This window comes from Lithobates pipiens, unplaced genomic scaffold, assembly GCF_037356315.1.
Source record: "Lithobates pipiens isolate NorthernLeopardFrog02 unplaced genomic scaffold, aLitPip1_a1.2 Scaffold_16, whole genome shotgun sequence".
Taxonomy (NCBI): Eukaryota; Metazoa; Chordata; class Amphibia; order Anura; family Ranidae; genus Lithobates; species Lithobates pipiens.
In genome coordinates this window covers 148,586,615-148,608,718 of record NW_027507748.1, presented here as the reverse complement: position 1 = coordinate 148,608,718, position 22,104 = coordinate 148,586,615, and the positions used below count along the sequence as shown (strand labels likewise).

At 46.3% G+C, this 22,104-nt stretch overlaps 1 protein-coding gene across 1 annotated transcript in view; it reads left to right on the top strand.

Moving 5' to 3' along the window:
• Window positions 1-22,104, top strand: part of SMG6 (SMG6 nonsense mediated mRNA decay factor) — a 479,367-nt gene that overhangs the window by 10,012 nt on the left and 447,251 nt on the right. Inside the window, exon 3 of the mRNA XM_077480585.1 lies at window positions 16,635-16,824. Within this exon, the coding sequence (XP_077336711.1) occupies window positions 16,635-16,824 (190 nt within the window). The remainder of the gene's footprint in view (window positions 1-16,634; window positions 16,825-22,104) is intronic.

Genomic DNA, 22,104 nt, shown 5'->3' with positions numbered 1-22,104 from the left:
TGACCATTCTTCCAGGTCCACACTCACAAACACTGATGGAGGAGAAGGTGTGTCTCAAAGGCTCTGCTCTGAACTCTGTGCAGACCGGTCAATTTCCTCCACCCCAAACTCGCTCTTCCATGTCTTTATGGACTTTTCTTTGTGCAATGGTCGAAGTCATTTGGTGGAGGGGAGATTATGGTGTGGGGTTGTTTTTCCAGGAGTTGGACCTGGCCTGTTAGTTCCAGTGAAGGGAACTCTTAAGGCATCAGCATACCAAGACGTTTTGCACAATTTCATGCTCCCAACTTTTTGGGAAGCATTTGAGGATGGCCCCTTCCTATCCTAACATGACTGTGCACCAGTGCACAAAGCAAAGTCCATAAAGACATGAATGAAAGAGTTTGTGGTGGGGGATCTTGACTGGCCTGCACAGAGTCCTTACCTCAACCCAATAGAACACCTTTGGGATGAATTAGAGCAGAGACTGCAAACCAGACCTTCTTGTCCAACGTCGGTGCCTGACCTCACAAATGCGATTCTGGAAGAATGGTAAAACCTTCCCATAGGTGCACTCCTAAACCTTGTGGACAGCTTTCAGAGAAGAGTTGAAGCTATTATAGCTGCAAGGGGTGGGCCAACTCAATATTGAACCTTACAGACTAAGACTGAAATGCCATTAACCACTTCAGCCCCGGAAGCTTTTACCCCCTTAATGACCAGGCCATTTTTTGATACCGCACTGCGTCTCTTTAACTGATAATTGCGTGGTTGTATCTGAACAAAATCCTTGTCCTATAGCATCTACAAAATAAGGGGATATATTTATGGCATTTTTTTTTTCTTATATTCACCAACTGACACAGCTTCTCTCTGTAACTAAATGGGTTGTATAGCCTGCCATTAGGAGAAACTAGGCAAAATTGTTACATAATACACAGAACTTTAATCCTGCCCCAGGGGGCGGGCCCCGTGCTATCAACCCTTCACACTGCTCCTAGCAGCTTCAGTTTTTATTTTGCCTAGCAAGGAGAATGACCTAGGAAACCCTGCAGGTTTGCTGCTTTTTGCGCAAGATGAGAGATCCTGAGATCTTTTATCAACTGCCGGCTGGGTGACAGGTTGGTAATGATATGCTTGTAGTCTCCCCAGTCCGGCCATCGAGCGTGAGCAGGCCGCAGCTAAGGCTCGGCAGGCCACGACATGCCTCAGCTCCAGAGTTGGTCGGTGAGCTTCAATGCTCCGGGGTATACATATGACCGGGCTACTGATGTCTGGATCACAGTATACCGGGGCCAGCAGCCACCCTGTAACTGCGCAGGAGTGGGTCTGTGGTGGAATGTCTCCCAGCTCTTCAGGACTGGTAAGTATGGCTCTCCCTGCTTCGGTGGAGTGAGCAGATGGGCATTCCCTGGGGGGTCGATTTGGGGGCCACCTCACCTCCCTATCTTCTCTCATAAGTCCCTATCACCCCTCCCCCCCCCCCCTCTGAGGGGGGGTGGCTGTGTGCGTGTGTGCATGTGTTTGTGTCGCTGTTTCTCACCTGTGGGGGTCTGTGCGGCTGGCGTTAGTCCTGGTCCAGGTCTGGGGGTCCCAAAACATGTTTATGGAGGTTGTTCTGACAGTTAGCAGGCAGCAAGTCTTTATTTTTTTGCTCTGTCACCACATGGCGCTGTTCCGGTGGCCATCTTGGATTTGGGAAAGCCATCAATTCCACTGGTCAGTTTCAGCAGCCATTTTCTTTAGGATTCCTATTGATTACATTGGCGGCCATTTTCTTAAAGCCTGAGCTTTTTTTCCACCGCTGGCCTCTTGTGGCAGCATTACATGTGCTTCTCTTGCTTCTTCCTGTATTCACTGTGTGTGCGCAGGACACTGGATGGCTCTTTCCTGAACGCTGAAGCTGCTCTGCAGATCGTTGCACCGCTGGTGGAAGCTCCTGCTGCTGACAGTTTTCTCCTCTCTGCAACTGGGAACCTCCTAGGGCAGTGATGGTGAACCTTGGCACCCCAGGTGTTTTGGAACTACATTTCCCATGATGCTCAGCTACACTGCAGAGTGCACGAGCATCATGGGAAATGTAGTTCGAAAACATCTGGAGTGCCAAGGTTCACCATCACTGTCCTAGGGACTACAGGCACTGCTGTGGCTATCACAGAACGCCCCAGGGTGGGGAGTCTAGCACTAGGTACCCGCCCACCCCCTCCCCCCACGCAGGAGGGCGGGACCTTCACTGTCCTAAGTCCCCTTGCAGGTGACAGGCTAGGGTCAGCATGGCTTCAGAAACTGGCGTTTCTTCCCCCGAAATCCAGGCTATAGCAACCGGGTCACCTGCAGTTAGCACGGTGTGCATGGACACCCTGACAGCGGTCCTTGACTCCTATGTTGCTAAGATAGAAGCAGCACGTGGCAGGAAAGGTGCACTTAAGAGGCCCCTGACCCCCCGTCCTCTGGGCAGAGCTCTGATGCAGATTCGGGCCCTGCTGCAGCTGGAGACCCCTGCTCTGACCTATCAGTCATGGCTGACCAGGACCGTTCGGATATTGAGGATGATTCCCTGTCCGGGTCCGGGCGCGACAAGGCGCTTGTTGGAGCACTTATCACAGCTGTGCGTGATACCCTGAAGATTCAGGAGGCAGCGGATTCCTTTGCTGATGTACCGGTCCCTTTTGGGTCCCGCAAGCCAGCACGTTCACCTAAGGTGTTCCTGTATTTGACTTATTTTGACAAATTCATCTACAGGGAATGGGGTCGCCCCGCAACGGACCTTTTCGGTCCCCAAAAATTTGGCGGTGCGTTACCCCTTTGAGGAAAGCCTTCTCAAATAGTGGTCTGCCCCTCTGGTCGTGGACCCCCCAGTATCTAGGTTAAAGTTACCACGATCCCTGTTGAGGGGACTCCTGCATTCAAGGATCCCACGGACAGGAAGGCCGACGCAGTGGCTCGTTCCTTGTTTACGGTTGTGGGGTCAGCTGTGTGACCTGTACTGGCATCCGCACTTGTGTCGCAAACACTGACTGAGTGGGCAAAACCGTGAATTGGGAGAGCAGAAATCCTCCCCGTCTGCGTGGAACTAGCAGACCAACTTGTGCATGGCCTTAAGTACGTTTGTGATGCGGCCCTGGATACTCTCCCTCTGCTATCCCCGTCCTCGGTGTCAGCCGTGGTGCTGAGGCGCCTCATTTTACTGAAATGCTGGTCTGCTGACCAGGCATCCAAGAAAGCCCTGACGGATCTTCCCTTCCTTGGCGAATGGCTCTTTGGAGCCTCCTTGGATGACATTATTAAAAATGCCATGGGTGATAAGAGTATACTACTCCCCACAGGCCAGGAAGGCTAAGGAGCCACGCCACAGGCAAGGGCCCTCCTTTTCCGCTCACAAGTAGCTTTTTCATCTGCACGGTGCTTCGGCAAAACGACACCAGCCCGACAGGATGCCCACGGACGGTCAGAAGCGTCCCTGGAATTGCAAGCCTAACAAGCCTGCGAACAAAAGTGTTACCACATAAAGGTTTGCCCCCACCCATGTCTCAGTGGGGGGTCGTCTTTGGGAGTTTGCAGCCCGTTGGACCTCCCGGTTATCAGACCAATGGGTCTGCGATCTGATTTCCACAGGTTACAAGATAGTTTCTCTCTTGGCTGCCAAACGGATTCTTTCCCTCCAGCATCCCCGGTTCACCGGGAGGCCCTGTTAGTGGCGGTGAGGGACTTGCTGAATAAGGGGGTGATTGTACCGGTTCCGAAATCGGAATGCTTACAGGGGTTCTACTCAAATCTGTTTGTGGTTCCCAAGAAGGAAGGGGTACATCCAATATTGTACCTAAATGCCCTCAATCACTTTGTAAAAGTGCAGAGGTTCAGAATAGAATCGGTGCACATACCCAATATGCCTTCGGCATCAAAAGTTTCTGCGTTTGGCAGTCGGGGAAGCCCACTACCAGTTTGTGGCTCTTCCTTTTGGCCTGGCATCAGCCCCCAGAGTCTTTACCAAAGTACTGGCTCCAGTGTTGGCGTTGTTGAGAACGCGGGATCACGACCATGGGTTACCTAGACAATCTCCTCCTGAGAGCTTCTTCCGCCTCAGAATTGGAGGAGGATGTCCCTGCAAGTCGGTGGTGGTACTGACTCAGCGTCTGGAGTACCTGGGGTTACTATTGGACTCCAGGGAAGTGAGGGGTTTTTCTCCCCTCAGACAAATTGCTGACTCTCAGATCTGCGGTCAAACTACTGATGAACCGCAAGTGGTCATCGCTCCCACTTTTGCATGCTGGGGCTCATGGTAGCTTCCTTTTGAGGCAGTACCTTATGCCCAGTTCCACACCAGAGTCCTGCAGAAGGAGATCTTGTTAAAATGGGACAAATCTCGGTTGTCCCTGGATCGGCAGATCCAGGGGAACCATCCAGTCGGGCACTCCGTGATCTGGTGGTTGAGGGTCCCCGGTGATTCAGTCCGGAAAATCATTCCTTCCTCTGAAATGGACGGTGGTCACTACGGACGCCAGCCTGTCCGGCTGGGGTGGAGTGATGGGGATTCAGTTGGCTCAGGGCCTCTGGTCAATGGAAGAATCCAAGTTGCCAATCAAACTGAGAGCGATCAGGCTGTGCCTCCACACGTGATCGACGTGTCTTCAAGGGCATCTGACCAGGATACAGTCAGACAACACCATGGCTGTGGCGTACATAAATCACCAAGGGGGAACAAGAAGCTCAGCCGCTGCTCGGGAGGTCGCTCACATACTTCGGTGGGCAGAGCGACACGTTCCGGCCCCGTCGGCCGTTTACATCCCAGGGGTGGAAAATTGTCAGGCGGACTATCTGAGTCGAAAGATGCTGGACCCAGGAGAATGGGCATTGCATCCGGAGATATTCAGGCTGCTGTGCCTGAGATGGGGCACACCAGTTGTGGATCTATTGACCTCCCGGCTCAATCTGAAGGTGCCGAGATTTGTGTCCAGGACAAGAGATCTGTGGGCAGATGCATCAGACGCGCTGGTGGTTCCGTGGGATCAGTACCAGCTGATCTACGCCTTTCCTCCGCTGAAACTGTTGCCACGTCTGCTTCGCAGAGTGGAAGCCGAGGGGATTCCAGTACTCCTGATTGCCCCAGATTGGCCACAGCGGGCCTGGTACGCAGACCTGGTGCGCCTGGTGGCAGACGCTCCCTGGGGACTGCTGTTGAGAGAGGACCTCCTATCTCAAGGTATAATCCTTCACCCTGCTTTACCATCACTGGCTTTAACGGCCTGGCTATTGTAAGCCAGGTATTGAGGAACCAGGGTCTGTCGGACTCGGTGATTCCAACTATGTTGAGGGCGTGGAAATCTTCTTCCAGGAAGATATACCATCGTACTTGGAAGGCCTACATCTCCATGTGTGAGGAGAAAGGGTGGCATCCGCACTCCTTCTCTATATCCAGGATCCTGCTGTCTCTTCAGCAAGGTGTAGGCCAGAGGTTGGCATTGAGCACCGTCAAGGGGCAGATTTCAGCTCTGGCTGTCTCCCCCCCCCCCAAAGACCCCTGGTGTCTCACTCATTAGTGAGTACCTTTGCGCAGGAGGTGCGACATATAGTCCCTCCGGTGCATCCTCCATGGGATTTGAACCTGGTGCTGTCGGCGCTTCAGAAGCCGGCGTTTGAGAATATCAGGGAGATTCCTCTGCTGACCCTTTTACAGAAGGTGGTCTTTAGTGGCCATCACATCGGCCAAGAGGGTTTCGGAACTGGCGGCCTTGTCCTGCAAGTTGCCTTATCTGGTCATCCACAGGGATAAGCTGTTGTTGCTTCCGCAAGTGTCCTTTCTACCGAAGGTGGTTTCGGCCTTTCATATCAACGAGGACATTGCATTGCCATCATTGTGTCCTAAGCCGAAGCACCCCAAGGAGGTGGCCCTTCACCCTCTGGATGTGGTTAGGGCTCTGAAGGTGTACTTGTCTGCCACAGCTTCCTTTCGGAAGTCAGACTCACTGTTTGTTTCGGTGGCTGGTCCTAAGAAGGGCATGGCGGTCTCGTCGGCCACCATTTCCAGGTGGATCAGACATATTGTAGTCCAAGCCTACGCCTTGAAGGGGCAGGGGCTTCCCTTTCTAGTCACGGCCCACTCTACAAGGGCAATCGGAACATCTTTGGCCTTTCCGACACCAAGCGTCTGTCGCTCAGGTGTGTATGGCGGCGACCTGGTCGTCTGTCCATACTTTTACCAAGTTCTACAAGGTAGACGTCAGTGCATTGGCTGATGCATGTTTTGGCCGCAAAGTTTTGCAGGCGGCCGTGTAGTTGCAATTGAATTTTTTCCTGTTTTTTCGATAACTCAATATGGTTTTGGTTTATGCACTGTTGCATTACTTCCGCAATGTTGCGGTCTTGGGGATCACTCCTGTTGAGGATACCCGTTGTTATATGGTGGTGGTTTTCCACACACTGCTGTGGGTTTTTTTTTTTTTTTTTTTTTTTTTTTTTTTTTGTAGGTTTAGTTTCACTAGTTCCCACTTGCCATGGTGGATGACATTTTTATGCTGTTTTTCCCACCCCTCGTTTGGCACTGCTTTGGGACGTCCCATTTAGTTAGAGAGGAGCTGTGTCGGTCGGTGAATATAAGAGAAAATAGGATTTTTTTGTACTCACCGTAAAATCCTTTTCTCTGTAATTCACTGACCGACGCAACACCCACACTTCCTTTTTTCTACATTATACTGCTTGTTGACGTACTGAAGCTGCTAGGAGCAGTGGCAAGGGTTGATAGCACGGGGTCCACCCCCCTGGGGCGGGATTAAAGTTCTGTGTATTGTGTAACAATTTTGCCTAGTTTCTCCTAAGGAGAGGAGCTGTGTCGGTCGGTGAATTACAGAGAAAAGGATTTTACGGTAAGTACAAAAAATCCTTTATTTTTTTATTTTTATTTATTATAATGGCAACCGGGGACACTATTACAGTGATCAGTGCTAAAAATATGCATTGACACTGGCAGGGAAGGGGTCAACACGGGCAATCAGAGGGTTAACTGTTCCCTCAGTGTGTTTCTAACTGTGTTGTGGGGTGGGCTCACTGCATGAACACTCTGATCTGCATTCCTGATTAGCAGGAACACTAGATCAGTGTGTCAATGCCTGACAGCATGGTAGTCTGCTTGTTTACATCTACCTCCACCAGAGCACCCTTATATCCTCTGCTTGTTTACATCAGCAGACCACCTTTCTGTCCTTGCGGTGAGTGATTGTGGGTGGCCTGCTGATCCGCTCCTCCTTCGGCCAATCGGTGTGCAATGGCGGCCCCCAGTGGCTCTAAGCAAAATCATGTACGAGTATGTGATTTTTTTTTTTTTTTTTTGTTGCGTAAGAGGAACCGCCTTGCCGTAGTATATGGACGGCATGCGGTCGGGAAGTGGTTAAAGTTCAGATGAGTGTAAAGGCAGGCGTCACAATACTTTTGGTAAAATAGTGTATAACCCTGTGTCCTCCAGTGAGGTTCCAGTTTTTGATAAAGTCCTTAGGTAATGGATGCCTTCTCCTTTTTATGGATAAGCTTTTTTTTTTTTTTTTCCTACTTTCAACCCGAGTTAATTATGTCGCATATACCTGTGAATTAATGAAACGGTTGTGCCGATGGAGTCACCACACACCTTCAAAAAAGTAAAGTGTCAGCTTCTGTGAGGGATAAGAATCCATGTGTTCTGTCAGGAGAGGAGGGTGGGGCGGTGGTCATCTTGCCACCATGTTAATCCCTAAATATGGGCATAATATGGTCTAAAACTCAAGTTACTTGCTTTTTACCCTCTTGTCACGTGCTGGTTACTGTAGATCAGGGATATGCAATTAGCGGACCTGTTGCAGAACTACAAGTCCCATGAGGCATAGCAAGACTCTGACAGCCACAAGCATGACACTCGGAGGCAGAGGCATGATGGGACTTGTAGTTTTGCAACAGCTGGAGGTCTGCTAATTGCAAATCCTGCTGTAGATTGATTGATAGTACATACTAGTCTCTCTCTTGATCAAGAATTTCATGTTGATGGCCATGTAATGCTAGGTATTAAGAGGCCCTTCAGCAAAAAGCCATTGGCTAAACTTTTTTGAAGTAGTTCTCCGGGGACAATAAGTTTGATTGTAGTCATTCCACATAACTGAGGTCCTGCAGTGCTCTTAGCTTTGTTGACCAATTCTGGTCTCCAGCATGTTTCCAGAGGGCTGGTGACCAGAATTGGAAGACATACTCAAGATGTGGCAGAGTTTTGTAAAGTGGTAGAATTTGTCTTCTCTCTTGAGTAAATACCCATTTTGAAAACATGCTAATAGTCCACTAGCTTGAGACAGTTCGGCGTTGTATGCCATTGCTGTCTGTGATCTATTGGACCCCTGTCTTTTTTTTTTTTTTTTTTTTTTTTTTTTTTTTTCCCATCCTGCGGGGACAAAAGAATAAGGAAATAAGCAGAAGTTCTGCTTTTGGGTGGAACTCCGCTTTTGTTATCCCTTATTTCCACATTTGCAATCAGATCTGTTTTTGTTAATAGTAGATATAGCGGAGCATTATTTTTATTTAGGGCATTCACCAATTGACGCATGAAGTTGTCCTGCAAGACATTTAAGAAATGATGAGCCCTAAATGAGTGAGCAGTTCTGTCTGCCCAGTCAATATCTTCATAATTGAAGTCCCCCAGTATAATAACATTGTCCTGCCTCAACACCATACTTAACTGTGACAGGATGACTCCTCACCCTTGGGCTGCATTCACATCTGAGTGTTTAGTTTTCAGGCAGAAAGTCGCTAGTTTTTGCTGTGTGTGGGTTTTTTATTTTTTATTTTTATTTCTCGCGATTTTTGCACAGGTCAAAAGATCACCAATGTAAAAAGCAGTACTTTTTGTGAGCTTCAGGTGTTTTGCTTCAGGCTACAAAATGCTCAGATGTGAACAGGGGCCATTTAAATGAATGAGATTTTCCTTCTTGGGTGTTTTATGAGACGAAAACGCTCAGGTGTGAATGCAGCCTTAAGGTTAGGTGGCATGTAGCATATACCCACTATTCATTTCTCATTGGTTTCTTCCCTTTGAAGCTCTAGCCACAGGGATTCATACCTCCTCCCTTGCTCCACTAGCAATGTCGTTCCTCGTGTTCACTTACAAATCATTCTTGACAGAAGGATGGGCATCTTCATTGCCTGTCCCTCTGATACAAAGAGTACCACTGAACAGCCAAAAGCCAGTCATGTGAGCGGTCAAGCTAAGTTTATGGTATTCCCACAAAGTCACAATCCTCCTTGTGTGCTCTACTTCCAGCATTTGTAAACATGACTTTTTAGTTTTGTATGGGCAAATATTGTTTTCTCCTTGTGTGTTCTGAGGCTGCAATTTGGATTCTGCCAACCTATGCACCTTGGGTTTATGTATTCTAGTTACACTACCAATATCACACCCAGTAGCGCCCACTGACCTTCGCTCACTGACGAATATAGCTTCATCTGATCCCTTCCCTTCAGCTAGGTAAACGTTTCCTCCAACTTTTTTGTCATCCTCATTTAGGTGTAGTCTTTCCCTGCTATAGATCGGATAACTGACCATAAAATCAGCCTAGTTCTCCATGAACCCAAACCTCTCCTTCTTATGCCAGTTCCCTACACACTTGTTGAGTTCCCCAAGCTCCTGCTGCTTCTCTGGTGTGACTTGAACTACAGGCAGTATTTCTGAGAATATTGCCTTTTAGAGGTGTGTGGTGTTGGTGTTTTTTTTTATTTTTATTTTTTTTAATTTTATTTATTTTACCCTTCAATTCCCATTATGTACCATGACAGCTGGGTCCTCCACAGCCCCACCCATCTGATCTGTAACGTGTTGAACCTGCGCCCCTGGTACATATACTGATTGGTGATCCCAGTCTTTGTGACAGATTTCCCTATCTGTCCTGTTAATTGAGTCCCTGGTGTCTTCCTATCCTTTCCTGTAGCCTATCCCCATCTTAACTGGAGTTGTTGTTCCCCCGGGCAGCTAGGGAAGTAACTCTGCTCCAGCAATGCCACTCCTGTTCTAACATCCCCAAAAATCACACAACCTGGCTTATTTATTGGGATTTGCTAGCTCAGGACTTGACCCTCTAATGCTTTTCTTTCAACACCATATGTGTCAAACATGAGGCCCATGAGCTGAATCTGGCCTGCCAGGCCTTGTCACATGGCCCTTGCACTCAGTTTTGCAGCCAGAACGTGGCGCAACAACATTCTGCTACCCCTCTGGTTCTCACTCTCTGCTCCCTGCTATCACTTGTAAACACAGACGGCTTCTGTATTTACTGAGGAACAGCTTTGCTCTCAGCGGCTCCTGGAGCTAACAGATCCCTGTGTGCATTCACCATGCAGCACAGTGGAGAATGATCTCCAGAATCTGAGCGAGAGAGTAATCTTCCTGCAAGGCCAGGAAGAGCTGCCTACACGGAGGTTCTAGAGTCTGGCTAGGTAAGAGATTTGAGAAAGCTTTGGGGGGGTTGCACACTGCATAGCATGTAGGGATGCAACGGATCCCCACTGATCCGTGTTCTAAACGGGTCACCCTGTTCGGATTGGCACACTGCACGATCCATGATCACGTGGCTTTGGAAAGACCGCGGCTTCACCTAGCTCCAGAGAGGCGGCCATCTTGGCACACCCGGCGGCCGCTGTCTCGTCAGGAAGTGATGTTTCGTCACCACCATCTTGCTACACCCCACACTCCTGCACAGTAATGAGTGAGAAGGGGGCAAGCGGACATCTTGTTACACCCACCGGAGTTTTACATTTCACAGTTCTTTTCAACACAGAACGGAGCTTATATGCTTAAATACAGTATTTGTAAAGCCAGGCCCCGGCATCCTCTCCTCCCTCTTCCCGCTCACTGACCCTTTTCTCTTGCTTTCTCACCACCCAGGCCCCACCATCTTCTGCTCCCGCTCCCTGATCACATCTTATGTACCCCCAGCATCTGTTCCCGCTTGCTGATTATATTCCCCCTCCATGTTCTCTTCACCTTCCCCCTATCTTAGTTCTTGGCATCCTCTCCTTTTGCCATCTAATGATCCTGCTTGTAGATTACCTGACCCCCCGGCATCCTTTCTTCATGCTTTTGCTCACAGTGCCCCTGTACTCTGCACCCAAATACTTACCGTACTTCTGTACTCTCTGCCTACCCTAGTCAATTGCAGCACCACAGTACTCACAGCCCTCGGGACTCGCAATGCTGTTTTACCGATGCACTCCTCTGCTGCTCTGCATTGCTTGATCAGCTCAGCTCCCACTGCCTAGCCTTGCACAGCGATCCTGCTCAGCGTCCTCTTGGCATGGAGCCTTGTATCCCTTTTAAACCCAGATTTTAACAAAAAATAATCCCTATTCTTGCATATAATGCTGATATTACCATCCCTATTGAGGGTACCTCCTCAGACTCAGTGGATAGGCACTTAGACTTTTCCTTTGTGCTAGCAGGACTGGTCCTAGAGCTGGCCACTATGAGCTTAGTGCTTTCCCAAACTTGCTAATTGGCCTAGAGAAATTCATCATGTGCTTTCTCTTGACAAATCATAATCTGTGTGGATGCCATGGAGAACCTGATTTCTCAGATCTCTAGGATGTCTTTACTTTTCTGTATGTATTTAGAGAATCCTGTGGCTTAAAGCCTGGGCAACTGATGTAATGCAGGCAAGATGGCTTTTGTGCATACCCTTCAAGGGTTAACTTCTCCTTGGCAAATTCCTAGATCAATGACAGAGGCATTTACGTATTGGAGGGATTTCAGACCCCACTGTCCAGAGTCACAATTCATGCATTAATATTCAGTGCATTTTATATATCCTTGCGTGCCTCCCACTTGCAACCATCTACCCTGGGTTTGTGACAAACCTTTCTTCTGTAAAGCCCCATACACACTATATCAGTTTTTCTGCTGAGATTTTTTTCCTTCAGTCAAACCTTAGTAGTTTCAATTTGTATGCAATCAGGCAGGCCATTGCACTACTTGGTTTTGGTAAACCTGAAGAAAAAACTCAGCAGAAAAACGGATGTGTATGGGGCTTCAGTCCAACAGAGTTTCTAAAAAGCCTTCCTCACACCAGTAGGCCTCCCCCTTATGTAGATGGATAGTCAATGGACACTTATCTCCAACATAAAGATGTCAAGAAAATGTCCTTTCTTTACATTTTCCGGGAGATGTACAATCCTTTTTCATTTCTGTTCTCGCCTTGCTTAAGTTCTTACCTATTATTTGGGAAAAGAACAATATTCCTTAAAGTGTTCATCTTTTCAGAAAAAATGAAAAGGGGAACTATCCCCATGCACCCTCCCACTCTCCCCAGTACCTGCTGTGCTTGTGCCTGTGGATGCTATGCTGTGTCAGTGCTCATGCAGCCAGCCCCTGCTCTTCTCCCAATTCTCTGTGCAGTGCTTCCAGGATGGGACAGAGTGGTTCAGATTTATTCTGTGCCGACACAGTGAAACACTTTGGTCCATCCTGGACGTTCTGCACTGAGAAGGAGGGTGAAGCACAGGGATTTCAAATCTGCAGACTGCTGGACTGGCTGCATTGGTGCTGACCGCTCAGCATTCATAGAGGTGAGTGCAATGCGTGTGTTCACCTCCTTTATTTTTTTCTCACAGAATAAACAAACACTTTAATTCCATCCTTTATTGTTATGAGTGTTCCTCTCCATTTCCTACTTGGGAAAGGATTATAGGATTTGCCAACCTCTACTGCTTTTAGGGGCTACAGCGCTGTTGTGTTTTTCTGGGGGGGCGTCCTCCCAGAAGGTTGTTCTCACAAAGATCCATGACCGCCGGGGTCCGGAAGTCCCAGCACATCGTGGATCATGGTAAACAGCCTCTGGTAGCGGCCGTTTACTACGTGTTCACTCTGCCAAATGACAGAGCGATCACATGTAAACAAACCAGCGTCGTGTCATGACGCCGGTTCCTCCCTCCCCTCTCTGTACCAATTGGTACAGTGCGAGGGGTGAGGCGGATAGATGGCAGCAGCGCTGTGGGCTGGATGTGTAGTGCCCACAGTGCTGCTCAGTGCCAATACTCTGCAATAAATTTTAACAGAAACAGAATTTATTTATTTTTTATTATTATTATTTATTTATTTACCAAATTTTCAGTTTTTTTTTTTTTTTTTGATTTATAGCGCAAAATATAAAAAACCCAGCGGTGATTAAATACCACCAAAAGAAAGCTCTATTTTTGTGAAAAAAAGGACAAAATTTTTTATATAGGTACAGTGTTGCATGACTGAGTAATTGTCATTCAAAATGTGAGGGCACCGAAAGCTGAAAATTGGTCCGGTTAGGAAGGGGGTTTAAGTGCCCAGTGGTCAAGTGGTTAAAAGCAAGTAATGGGGTCTAAACAGCACCTAGAGTCTGCACTCCTTGAGCAATAGCCACCACCAATGGGAGGGGAAGGAGCTGACAGATATTGAGAAGCATGTGACTCACTCACTGTTGAAGCGGTGGGCCAATCTGCGCTCTTACGCTCTGCGTCCATAGCTTGTGTATTCTAGGACTCCAGTGACTCGTTGCTTACACAGGACTTTGCTTCATTCACAGCAGTTGAAGTCTAAGTTCATCTTTTGAAAATGTTACCTGTTACACCCATATTTAGGGTGTAACCTGCTCAAGGTCCTGACTCCCTTCGCTTTTGACAACGGGTGAGGGATTCTCTCCCCCCAGCTACTGACGCATTTAAAATCCATGTGGGTTTGCAGGGCTTTGCCTGCACACCCACCTAATTAATTCACTGGCATCTGTGAATGAATAAACCAGGTCCTGTCTGCAACTGTGGCAGACTGATTTGTAGTCCCTAAATGTCTACAAGCGTGCTGCTCAGTGCGCTCCTAGTCTATTCACTCTTTCTTCATATTTTTATAACCAAAGTCATGTACAGACGTATGGAAAAGGTGATGGGGGAGTGTGCAGGAGCTTGACATTGCACCCAAGTCCGGTGCAAGGAGATTTTTGTCTACACAGGCAAAGGTGCATTATTATGCCATCTTAAATTCAAATATATGGAGGTCAAGTCAGTAAAATGTTCGTCGTGCAGAGGTCCAAATCTCCCTTTATTTTTATTTTTTTATTTTTTTTGTGCTATAACACATCACCGCCCCCTTTTATCTCAGTTTGCCCTGTACACCTGTGTATTCAGCCTACCCTTCATATCATAGCCCCCTTTACATCTCAGTCCCCTCTTTACATCAGTGTCCTCAGCCCCCCTTTACATTGCTGTGCCACTTTTAATGGAAGCCTCCTATGCACAGTTCTACTTTCGTCAGGGCAGGGGCAGTTATCAGCCTGGGTGTCCTTTTACAGGTCTTCCACCCAGCTGCCACTGTTATCCGCACTACAGGGTACAGAGAGAGGTGCTGCTCTCTGTCCACATATTTCAGCACCTCTCTGCTATGCTGTGAGGATGATGGTGGTGGCCGGGCAGGAGACTGGGGGGACGCACCCTGCTATTAAGTCACGGTCCAGACAGAACTGTTACTCAGTCCTGGCCCAGACCGAGGTCCACATTGCTGGAATGTTAAAGGGAGGCGACACGGAGCATAGACGGGGGGGACCCCTGCGACACTTCACCCCCTGGGCATGTAAAAAAAAAAAACCCCAGCCAACACACACACACACACACACACACACACACACCATCCTGCCACCCTAATGTGGCTGCCTAGGCTTATTGCAGGAGCACCGCTTTTGCAGGCTACTGTAGGAAAAACAAACCCTTCTCTTTTTTTTTTTTCTTTCTTAGAAGGTGAACTTGCTCTTAAAAAATAGTGGGGGGAGCAAAAGTGAAATATATGCTGCTGCAAAGGATGGACAAACAGGTTCACCTTTTGAAAAATAATTGTTAGTTTAACAAACTGTTATGTGATCTGGTCTATTGCTGCTTTTTTGTTTTGGAGTTTAATCCAGGTCAAATGATAAGATGGCATTCCCGTACAAACCATCTGATTGTTTACAAGCATATACAGTGCCTTACGAAAGTATTCGGCTCCCTTGAACTTTTCAACCTTTTGCCACATTTCAGGCTTCAAACATAAAGATATAAAAATGTTATTTCTTGTGAAGGATCACCAACAAGTGGGACACAATTGAGAAGTGGAACAAAATCTATTGGCTTTTTGAAACTTTTTTTAACTAATAAAAAAATGAAAAGTGGGGCGTGCAAAATTATTCGGCCCCCTTGCGTTAATACTTTGTAGAGCCACCTTTTGCTGCGATTACAGCTGCAAGTTGCTTGGGGTATGTCTCTATCAGTTTTGCACATCGAGAGACTGAAATTCTTGCCCATTTTTCCTTGCAAAACAGCTCGAGCTCAGTGAGGTTGGATGGAGAGAGTTTGTGAACAGCAGTTTTCAGCTCTTTCCACAGATTCTCGATTGGATTCAGGTCTGGACTTTGACTTGGCCATTCTAACACCTGGATACGTTTATTTGTGAACCATTCCTTTGTAGATTTTGCTGTATGTTTGGGATCATTGTCTTGTTGGAAGATAAATCTCCGTCCCAGTTTCAGGTCTTTTGCAGACTCCAACAGGTTTTCATCCAGAATGATCCTGTATTTGGCTGCATCCATCTTCCCCTCAATTTTAACCATCTTCCCTGTCCCTGCTGAAGAAAAGCAGGCCCAAACCATGATGCTGCCACCACCATGTTTGACAGTGGGGATGGTGTGTTGAGGGTGGTGAGCTGTGTTGCTTTTAAGCCAAACATATCGTTTTGCATTGTGGGCAAAAAGTTAGATTTTGGTTTCATCTGACCAGAGCACCTTCTTCCACATGTTTGGTGTGTCTCCCAGGTGGCTTGTGGCAAACTTTAGATGAGACTTTTTATGGATATCTTTGAGAAATGGCTTTCTTCTTGCCACTCTTCCATAAAGGCCAGATTTGTGCAGTGTACGACTGATTGTTGTCCTATGGACAGACTCTCCCACCTCAGCTGTAGTTCTCTGCAGTTCATCCAGAGTGATCATGGGCCTCTTGGCTGCATCTCTGATCAGTCTTCTCCTTGTCTGAGCTGAAAATTTAGAGGGACGGCCAGGTCTTGGTAGATTTGCAGTGGTCTGATACTCCTTCCATTTCAAAATGATCGCTTGCACAGTGCTCCTTGGGATGTTTAAAACTTGGGAAATCTTTTTATATCCAAATCCGGCTTTAAACTTCTCCACAACAGTATTACGGACCTGCCTGGTGTGTTCCTTGGTCTTCATGATGCTCTCTGCGCTTTTAACAGAACCCTGAGACTATCACAGAGCAGGTGCATTTATACAGAGACTTGATTACACACAGGTGGATTCTATTTATCACCATCAGTCATTTAGGACAACATTGGATCATTCAGAGATCCTCGCTGAACTTCTGGAGTGAGTTTGCTGCACTGAAAGTAAAGGGGCCGAATAATTTTGCACGCACCACTTTTCAGTTTTTTATTTGCTAAAAAAAGTTTAAAATATCCAATAAATTTCATTCCACTTCACAATTGTGTCCCACTTGTTGGTGATTCTTCACAAAAAATTAAAATGTTATATCTTTATGTTTGAAGCCTGAAATGTGGCAAAAGGTTGAAAAGTTCAAGGGGGCCAAATACTTTCGCAAGGCACTGTAAGAAGTGGCGAATGTACACCATTTATTAATTATGCCTAAATTTGTTTTTACAGGCTAGAACTACTTCATATGTATGAGCACTGCCTCCTCACTGACATTGAGTTCTGTGACCATCACAATGTGGATCAGCTCCTGTGGAAAAATGTCTTCTATCAGGTTATCGAAAAGTTTCGACATTTGTTAAAGGAACCATCATCTGAAAGTGAGGAATTTCGCAAGAAGCTGCTGCAGGTCTTGGATGAGGTGAGCAGATCAGAGTGGTATGCGTTATGCTGAAAGGCTTGTTCCTAAAATGAACAGACTATGCATATGACCCAAAGCTTTTCTTGCATGTCGAGAGAACTTTTAGTAATGTGTCTGCTGCATGGAATAACTAGATACCTTTTTTTTTTTTTTTTTTTTTTTTAGTTTACCATTTATTACAGTTGACCTCTTGATTGATTTACCTGAATTCCTAGTTTCCTAGAAGTTTACTGTGTGGTACCCCTGCTATCTGGTTGTCATTTCAGGCCAGTTGCTTTTGGTTTACTTCAAATCATTGCTATTGTGTCATGTAAGAAATCATTAACTAGTTCCCGACCGGCTCACACCGATATAAGTCGTCAGAATGGCACGGGTGCACAAAACCACGTACCTGTACGTTGCCCTCACCCATGGGCAGCGGGTGCGCGCCCATGTGGCGATCAAATTTAGTTGCAGAACTGATCAGTATTTGGGTGCGGGCCAATGATTTCTGGCCTGGACCTGTTGATCGGTTCTGACCAATGAAATACTTCCCCTGCCTGAAAGTGTAAACACAGGCACAAGAAGTGATGTCATCTCCCCTCATGGAATTCTTTTTGATTCCAGAGAGAGGACGTCTAAATGTGAGTTGCACCAACACTACACTGACACAGTACACGTAGGCACACGTTTCGTCGTCGTCGTTTTTTTTCTTAGCGTCAGGGTACTCGCTGTATATTGCCTAATAAAGGTTTAATCCCCCCCCCCCCCCTTCTTCTTTTTTTTTTTTTTTTTACATCAGGTTTTAGCATTAGTTTGGGTCTGTTTCAGCCCCCGATAATGTCAGATTAGTGCCAGTAGCGCTAATGCCCATGCACGCACCATACACCTCCCTTAGTAGTATAGTGTCTGAACGGATCAATATCTCTGATCAGATCTATACGAGCATCCCCAGTAGTTTAGGGTTCCCAAAAATGCAGCGTAAGCGGGATCAGTCCAGATGCTTGCTAGCGCCTGCATTTAGCCCCTCCACCCAGCCCACCCAAGTGCAGCATCAATCGATCACTGTCACTTACAAAACACAACACGCATAACTGCAGTCACTCATCTCTCAGATTCAGGCTCAAAATCTGATCTAGTAGACAGCAGCGGCACTGTGACAGATGGCTCCGAAGATGGAGTAGTGGTCCCTTCTAAGGTCAGACATACCCAACCTCATTCTTCTGTTGTTGAGGTACAAGAACCGCAGGGTTCTTGTATGGATCAGAGAGCCAGTATAAGTTCTGCTCATGCTTCTGGTGCACCCTGGTCGTACATCCAGGACTGCAGTATCGCGTGGTGACGTGGCGAGTCCCATAAGTGCAGTTCAAGCTGGTGAGGTAGCTAGCACAAGTAGTGTCCTGCAGCCACCGAGAAGACACACAGGCCCGTCTTGAGTTGTGTCCATGTTGGTCCACTGACCCAATTCACCATATGCCTGTGTTCTCTGCATCCATGACCAGGGCTAGATACGAGCAGATCTTACGGTTAATGCATTTTAATGACGGTGAACTCTGTCATCCTTGGGGTGACCCTAAATATGATCGGCTCTACAACATTTGGCCCCTCGTAAACCATTTCAACCAACAGTTAGCATACTTGTTTACTCCAAATCAAGTTGTCTGCGCTGACGAATCCCTGATAAAATTTTCTGGCTGCTTGTCTTTCAAAACAGTGTTTTCCCAGCAAGGGTGCCAGATATGGGGTCAAGATGCATAAGCTCTGTGACAGGGCAACAGGCTTTATGGTTTACAAGGGAAAAGATAGTCACGTCGAGCCCGAGAACTGCCCTGACTACATAGGGAGCGCTGGCATGATTGTTTGGGACTTGGTGTCAACCTTATTCAGAAAAGGGTACCACTTGTACGCCCAAAATTATTACACGAGCATGCCACATTTAGTCACTTGTTTGATCATGGAATTGGCGCATATGGCACCGTGCGATCTAATCTCGGAGGGCTTATCCATGTGGCTTGTAGAATCCCGACTTGGCCTCCTTGAGAAGTAATAATTTGCTTGCAGTGAAGTGGAGGGATAATCGGCATGTTTTTGTTCTGTCTTCCCTTCACGCAGATACGACAGTCCAAATTTCAAGGGCGACTGGTGTTGTGGAGAAATCCCTCTGTGTCCTCGAATACCACCTTAATATGGGAGGGGTGGACCTCAATGTAGGCATGACACCCACTATTATTGTCCCTGCTGTCCTGGCCAACCTGGTTTTTGCATCGGTCAATGTTTCGAATGCTACCACACACTAGTGGGGTATTGGCGTAGGGTGCAGCACGGCACAGTTTAGGATACGCTTACACAGGGTCTCCAAAGATGCCATCGCATTTTGAGAGACCTGAACCCGTTAGTTACAAATAAGTGTTTGTGTATATAAAAATAGTTGTCATTTTATTGTTCTCTCTTCATTGTTCTGCTCCTCCCTTTTTTTAATTTTTTAACTGCAATGTTTTTAAGTATATTTATTTTTTCATGTTTGCTTTTCAGATGAGCAATTCTTTTATACGTTACTGTTTACTATGTTTTATTGTTAACCATTATTTTATTTTCAGGTACGCCATTCAGCTGCAGCACTGATTCATTTATCTTGACAGCAACAGCATTTACCCTCATGATATGTAAATCAGCCATTCTAGCACTGTAGGAGGTGATTTCACCACCACAGATTAAAAAAAAGTGCATTTATGCCAATCATTAGAAGTGGGTGGATGCAGGGCGGTATTCTAATGGTGGGCATACCCATGATCAATCCCTCCCCTTTTTTTTTTTTTTTTACAATATATGCCCAACAAGGACAAGCAATATACTGGTATGTTGCTGGACTTTGAGTGGTTATACCAGAATGATGCCTGCAGGTTTAGGCATCATCTTGGTATCTTTCTTTTCAGCCAGTGGTCAGCTTTCATGTAAAAGCAATCCTAGTGGCTAATTGTCCCTGCATTCCCCCCCCACCATTGCCGTTTTCCATGATTCTCGGCCTCTCCTGTTCCACCGGGGGAACCTGAGAATGCAGCCAGTGGTTCTGCCAGTTGACCATAGAGGTGATCGAAGATCAGAATGGCTCCAATCCATCTCTATTGCCTAATAAACTGGAAGCTAAAAGCATTTTGTGACTTTGGTTTTCGCCGAGTATAAACAGTGCCATTGGGAAACCATCTTAACGCACAGAGCTTGGTGTGGTCAGATGCTTTGAGGGTAGAGGAGAGATCTAGAAGCTAATAGACCCCAATAAAAAAAATAAAAATAAAAGTGTCTATCACTAACTACCAACTGCCATCATAGGGGATATTTACATTCCCTGTGATAACAATAAAAATTATAAAAAAAAAAATGAAAGGAACAGTGTAAAAATAACATAAAAAGCAAAAGAAATAATAATAAAAAAAGCACCCCCATCTCCCCATGCTTGCACGCAAAGGTGAATGCAAGCATCTGTCTCGTGTCATGTATATTGCACCATGCATGTGAGATATCGCCGCAATTGCCCGATTAGAGGGCAGTAACTTTTAGCAGTAGACCACCTCTGTAAAGTGCTAACCTGTAAAGGCTTTAAAGGGCTTTTAAAAATGTATGTAGTTGGTCGCAGTTGCACGGTTGTGCACAATTTTAAAGCATGTCGTGTTTGGTATCTATGTATTTGGCATAAGATCATCTTTTATATTTTGCCAAACGTTTGGGCAATATAGTGTGTTTTTAGTGCATTCAAATTCAAAATGTTGTTTTCCAAATAAATTGCGTTTGAAAAATCGCTACTCAAATACTGTGTGGAAAGAAAAAATGCAACACCCACCATTTTAATCTGTAGGGCCTTTGCTTTCAAAAAAATGTAATTTTTGGGGGTTCAAAGTCCTTTTCTAGCAAAAAAAAAAATATATATTTTTTTTTTCTTCAATTTTCAAAACCTTTGTGAAAAAAAGTGATATCTGCAAAATACTCAACGTGCCTCTGAGCAAATAGCTTGGGGTGTCTACTTTCCAAAATAGGGTCATTTGGGGGGTTTTGTGCTATCTTGGCATTTAATGGCCTCCGAAACTGCGATAGGTAGTGAGGAGTGAAATCAAGAATTTACGCCCTTGGAAAGCCTGAAGGCGGTGATTAGATTTCAAGGTCCTGTACGTGGCTAGACTGCCAAAAAGTCCCACTCATGTGGTATCCCTGTACTCAGGAGAAGCAGCAGAATATATTTTGGGGTTTAATTTCACATATGCCCATGGCATGTTTGAGCAATATATCATTTCAATGACAACTGTGTGTGAAATGTGTTTTTTTTTTTTTTTTTTTCATTTTTCTATCACTTAGGACTAAAAAATGTAAATATTCAATGTGCTCAACAAGCCTCTCAGCAAATTCCTTGGGTGTGTCTACTTTCCAAAATGGGGTCATAAACTAAAAGCTGCGTAAATTCCAGAAAATGTACCCTAGTTTGTAGACGCTATAACTTTTGAGCAAACCAATAAATATACGCTTATTGAATTTCTTTTGCTACCCGAGACGTGGCTGAATGCTTTTTGGCCTAAATGTATGACTAAAATTGAGTTTATTGTTTTTTTTTAAAAACAAAATGTAGGAAGCAAATACCATTAAAAGAAAGCTCTACTTGTGTTGCAGTTGAGAGAGTGGGATGGGGGGTCGGTCTGCTTGTTTGCTTCCTCCTCCTTTCCGCTGCCTAATTTGGCGGGGAGCGGGTACCTGGCTTTGAATGGGTAGGGGTACAGGGGGAAGCAGGTACCCCATACTTATTCACATGGTGGGTGGTCGCATCTAGGGGCTGTATTTATTTTATTTTTTTTCAATTTTGGTGTTAAAAGATCCTCATAGCACAATTCACACGACACAAGTCGTATCATGATGATCCGACTTCTATTCTAAACAATGGACTGAAAGTCGGGTCTGTTAAGACAGCTCTCATAGGGAACCATTGAATTTTTTTTTTTTTTTTGACATGTCAAAAAAAAACAAAAAAAAACCGCTTAACCGGTTCCCGACCGGCGCACGCCGTTGTACGTCGGCAGAATGGCACAGGCATTCATATTGGTGTACAGGTATGTCCAATCTTTAATGCCGCCCTGCCATCGTGAGCGTGCCGGCGGCGGCGCACTTGCGTCCTGGTTGGGACCCCCGTGAGTCCTGTCGCGGGTCCCGCGGACTCGATCGCCGCAGGCATACCTGCGATCGTCTCACAAGGCGTATGAATGGAGAAATGCCGTTGTAAGCAGCATTTCCCCAGTCTGCCTAGCAACTAGTGACGCTAATCTC